This window comes from Adiantum capillus-veneris, chromosome 16, assembly GCF_014529385.1.
Source record: "Adiantum capillus-veneris isolate H3 chromosome 16, ASM1452938v2, whole genome shotgun sequence".
NCBI lineage: Eukaryota > Viridiplantae > Streptophyta > Polypodiopsida > Polypodiales > Pteridaceae > Adiantum > Adiantum capillus-veneris.
The window spans coordinates 52,933,941-52,939,631 of NC_140946.1; the positions used below are offsets into that span (position 1 = coordinate 52,933,941).

Genomic DNA, 5,691 nt, shown 5'->3' on the forward strand with positions numbered 1-5,691 from the left:
TCACAAGAAGTTTTGGACAAATTCTCACAATAATTTTCACATTCTGACTTACTTCAACATCATGAGCTTCTATGAGGGAGGCGCCGGCCGGGGTCCCCTGCCCCCAATCGTACCTAGCTAGGTATGCGGTACGTCTCGAGCAGAAGCTCATGATGTTATGCATTGTATGAAAAACACTGAGAAAGACTCCGTTTTCCTACATGAGAAAATTTCTAAATCTTCTTGTGATGCATATGGAAGAGAGACTTTCTGCATGAAGGTGATGCAATTTTAGCTGCACTAACACACATCATATGTATTTGTTGTGTAATTGCAATCGAGCAGCACTCGATCGACGTTGGCTTGCTCGCCCGAGGACGGAGAACACGGAATAGTCAATAACATCATTGGCAACCTCTTCTTACAGTGCTATGAAGCTCTTAGTTTAGTCTCAAGTGCCATCTGCATGTCATGTGTTGGCTATCATATATGAATTTCATTGCCTGTATATTTGGTGCAAATGGGTGCAGGGGATCCTTACCAGCTACAGGATATTGATCAAGGGCTATGCTTTCACTATACAAAAGTGGAGGGTCCTTACTAGCCTTGATGTGCACTTATACTCGGTAATCTCCACAGAACGACGCGTTTGCGCCAAAATCCAACCTTGTACAGGGATCCATCAAATAGCATTTCGCTCCACATCGATCGTTGCAGTCAAAACCCGCAACCTTGCAACCTTGCATTCACCCGAAAAGTTACTTCATAGCGGTAATTTTTGCTTGAGAGAGAGATACCTACACACGGCCAAAATCTTAACTTCCCAAATTCAGCAGAGAAAGAAGTCTGAAGCTTATGAAATTCTTTCTAGGTCCTTGAGGACTTGAAGGAAACTTGATTGGATGATAGGATGGAGGTGGGGTTCATTGAGGCTGAGGTAGCAATACAAGAGAAACTCAAGGTTGCCAAGCTCCCACAGCCCATTGCCCACTATCATCTCCACCATGGATTCCCACAGGGTAAAATGGGGCTCCAAACTCTGCTTCACAACCGCCCGGCCATTTCCTACGATGCTGCATATGCCCTCTGGCAGCTCACAGCTCATCATCCCTTTCTCTCCCTTGCGCCTCTTCCAAGCCCACCTCTTGATGTCACCGCCTCCCCAGTCGATGTCCTCCTCCTCTTCGACGTCATCTTCGCCATCCTCGCTTTGCAGCGATCGGCTCTTCCTTTTTAATCCCAGCAATATATCTTGATAGGCATTCTCATGATACCCAGAGTCACACTTAGCTTCCTGGCCCCCATCTTGACCGTCGTGGTAGTTGTCTCCTTGCATATGCAGCTGAATCACCTTCTGCTTTTCGACCATCGCTTGCCCATGTGGCTCGGATGCAATATTTGAATTACCGCAGCCGCTTTGAGATTGTTGTGAGATCTCATCTTCCAGTAGTATCATGTATTGGAAGCTGTGGGGCTTGTAGTGCTTTTTCACATCCTCAGAGAGATGGGATTCTTCATGTGCATGAATGCTATCGCCGTTAGCTGCATCAGACTCTTTTCTTTGCATCGATGACAAGCTCCGAGATATGTCCTGCTTTGACACATCCTCAGAGTGATGGGATTCTTCATGTGGATGAAGGCTATCAGTGTTAGCTGCATCGGACTCATTTTGTTGCATCGATGAGGAACTCCGAGATATGGTGGTGCTCTTTTCCACAATTAGGGCCGGTACCGCAGGTGGTGGTGGTGGTGTTGTCGGTGAAGGGGGGGCGGACTTGTTGTTAGGAGTGTTGCTGCCTCCATCTCCGAAGAAAGGCAGCGCCAATTTCTTGGGTGAAGAGCCTGCTGATGATTTAACCTTGGTGAACCAGGAGGGTGCTATTCCATTGACAAGCTTTTGCAGCAATTTGCCCATATTGAGGCCTCCTTCTCTGATTGAAAGTCCAAAAAGCAAGAGGAAATTACTTATGGGTTAAGCTCAATTAATGATGCAGAAAATGAGATAAGCAAGGGCTGTATAGCATCAAGTACAGCAAAAGATTAAGCTAAATATAGCAAAAGCTAGAATTGAAAGATTGCCACACCTAAATATATCACAAGCTGAACAATACGAAGCAGATTATATAGCCTAATTAACCAAATTAGTGGGAGAGAGCTGACAATCTAAAGGGCTTGAATGTGTTAAGAGTGCATGCATGAAAGAGTGGCTCATAATTATTACACTGGGGGGGGGGGAGAGAGAGAGAGAGCTTTGCCCTGATGCTATAAATGAGGTACCCCATGGTTTAAAAGAAATTTGCTTCCCTTCCACTCCTGAGGTTAGAACTTATTAGGTGGGCAGTAAAGTGAGGGCTCTCTCTCTCTCTCTCTCTCCACAGCTAGAGAGAGTGAGTGGGTGTGGGTGTATCCCTTTCTTCTACAGAAAGCTGCTCCTAGTAGTATATTATAAACTGTTGTGTGGGTGCCTTGCTTCTTGCAAGAGGTCAGTTAAGCTCTCTCTTCTCTCTCTCTCTCTCTCTCTCACACACACACACACACACACACACACAACCGCCATTGGCCCCATTTTCTCTTTTACAAATTTGCGTAGGCTAGGGAGTGCGTGTAGTAGGTCCAATGGTCCATAAGTTACTCCCCCACCATCTTTTTCTCTCACACGCCCTTCTACTATCTAGGATTGTAGTAGGTCCCGCTTGTCCCTTCCCGCAAGAAACAAAGGCAAAGCTTAAGCCTCAATGTGCTCTGTTTTCGATTGCTCACAGCTTACCAAATTCTTCCGATCGAAGCAACCTACGTAACTTGTGTAAACTTACATAAGCCCTTCTTTCTAGCCTTATGTAATTTGGGTAAACTTTTTTTTTTTTGTAGCAAATCGCACTTTATCCAGCTAGCTTGGTTGGTTCAGCACTCAACCACGTGATCCGAGTCATGGGCTTGAGTGCGGCTAAGCGACCTTGGGAGTGCTTACGGACGGACGCCGTAGAGCTTCTCTTGAAAACACTTGTTTTCCAACCTTATTTTTTCATGCAAGCTAATTAGAGAGCCATAGCTCTAAGGTTTTTGCTAGGGATTAATAACTAAAATGCCCAAAAATTTCCCTTAAAAATCAAGGTTCAATGAAATCACACCCACGAAATTTACACTACAAATCAAGTTATGTGAACATGGCTTAGGATGTGGCCACACATGCATCAATTATCAATAAGATATTAGTGAAGCAACTATACCAATTTTCGCACGGTTACAAAAAGCCTCACATAGTTGCATATAACACAAATAATTGGTGCACCTTTGACCATGCATGAGGCACGATTATTTCAAAAAGTGACTAATAACAATGCATTGTGTGACCACTGCTTTAATACAATCCTTCATGCTTTCATGGCAAAAAAAAATATATAATTTTGTGCTACAACAAATTCCGCAAAATCTTATATTTTTTGGTCTTTTTTAATATATTTTCATATGTTTTTTAAAAAATAAGGACGCTTTCATCACAATATTTTTGAAAAGTGATTGCGGATTGTTGGATAAAGCGTGGCGATTAGTGCCACCTGGTAAGCTTTTTCTTACTTTCCTTTTAAGAGGGGCATCAACTAGCAACGCCTTATGAAAGCCTTGTGACTATGTCCTTGACACTTGTTCCATGTATCAGGTTTTATCTCAAATTCATTATTTATTTCTACCTTAAATTCCATATTTTTTTAAAACATAAACACGTGAAAATTTTAGAACATAAACACATTAAAATTGTATTAGAGAGCCAAGTGCAATATATGGGACAAATCCCCTTGATAAGAAGAATCTATTTCTCATGCTTGTATCTATGATGAGACTACTATATCCTATGTGGGTGAGTCTGGTTGTTTGTTATTTGCAAGAGCTCCATTGGGCAGGCCCTAGTAGCAATAAGGACCTAATCTCATGTTCTACTTGGCTCATGAGTGTCTACTTGAGAGAAAATTTCTTATTTATCTCGCTCAAGTAATGCTCCTTATTGTTAATGTACATTGACATTGCCCAACTTTTTGGTTATTTGAAGTTTTTCTTGGTATGCCCATTATCATAATCGCGATGTTGATAATTATAAGCTTGTCAAAATATCAAATTTTGTGTGAAATACTTTCGTATGAAAGGCGATTACTTTAACTAGTAAAACGGTGCCGCCTTTGGCGGTGGCATGGCCTCTATTACCCTCCAGCTCGTTGCTCTTGGCAAATTTCATAAAAATAGATGAAGCAAATAACTCTCTCTCTCTCTCTCTCTCTCTCTCTCTCTCTCTCTCTCTAGAGTTGAAGTCTACACCGCCGAAGGAGTTGAAATCTAGTATGGCTGCCCGATTCTGGTGCCCCCTCTCTCTCTCTCTCTCTCTCTCTCTCTCTCTCTCTCTCTCTCTCTCTCGTAGTCATCAGGGCTATAGGGCACACCAAATTTTGTAGGTTTTCCTCCTTCAAATTTAAAATTTAGAGGTAAATCTCTAAATTTGTAGGTGGGATTACACTAAACCTTGGTGTTTTCTGAGAATTTTCCTTTGTCTACATACTGGATGGATTCCTCTCTCTCTCTCTCTCTCTCTCTCTCTCTGTGCACTCTTTCTCTGGCAAGAGAGAAAGATAGAGGGATGGAGAGAGAGACAGAGCTCTCTCTCTCCTTTCCTCTCTCTCTCTCTCTTTAGCGAGACACAAAGACAACAATTGAATCTTTGCAAGTTTACATGAAAACCTTTATGCAGCAACCTAAACAAAAGTCTTCACAACATATTTTCAGACTAACTTTGCACTAACATATAGAGTAAGTGATATTTCTCATGTCAAAAAATATAACATGCGTAGAGACTTAAGCTTTCTACGCTCAAAAGTGTAGCCTACAACATGCCCTACTGTGGTATCGAACCACCCATGGTCCACGATGTAAAACACATCTACCAATCACTGGAGGAAGAGATCCTAACACAAAAACACGTAGGAACCACGCACCGAGACTAAGATTCTGAGCAAACATAGCATTGATTGGACGGGTTCTGCCTAACTTTGCAATGGGGACACGTGCTCTGCATCCACTCTAAATAGCAACTTTAATGTAGCACAGCAAGCTCGGATCATATGAAGCATGAGATACACACCATCAAGAATTGTGGGTAATATTGTAATCTATAGCCAAACAAAAAGCTATTAATATAGTTAGATATTTTGATACACAAAAGCTATTACTTTACTATATAAACATCAACATTGTTACCTTGCTACATCCAAGTCCTCGGGTAGATGAATCACCTGCATGGCTATGATTGGACCCTTCCATAATGGTGGATCTAATATATAATTGTTGACCGTAAGATTTAAATTATTTAAAGTATCAAAATGTCACAAACACACATATACAATATTTTACCTCGGACGTGTCGAGGTCGTCTTTCTAGTGTGTAAGTCACAGAGGCGTTAGGATCCATCTTCATTCATACACAAAGGATTAGAAATTCATCAAAAAGCACACGAATCATAAATCTAACAACAGTAATAAATCTTAGTCCTTTGCTTCTCAGTGAATATACCTTGCTTGAAGCTACACCATGTTTCATCTACAATTCATAAGAAGATGCTACCCTTATAAATGACAAAGAAATAGTCACTCTATCGCTTCTTGCGAGAGCCACCCTGCTTTTTTATTGGATCGAACATATCCAACCACATTAAGCCCCATGGCAAGGGCGTG

At 41.8% G+C, this 5,691-nt stretch overlaps 1 protein-coding gene across 1 annotated transcript; it reads right to left on the reverse strand.

The window, feature by feature from the left end:
- Positions 1-371: 371 nt before the first annotated feature.
- LOC147439051 (uncharacterized) lies at positions 372-2,414 on the reverse strand. The gene has a single exon (XM_086484992.1). The coding sequence runs from the start codon at positions 1,892-1,894 to the stop codon at positions 833-835; it is 1,062 nt and encodes a 353-aa protein (XP_086341118.1). The 5' UTR covers positions 1,895-2,414; the 3' UTR covers positions 372-832.
- Between the last annotated feature and the right edge of the window lie 3,277 nt (positions 2,415-5,691).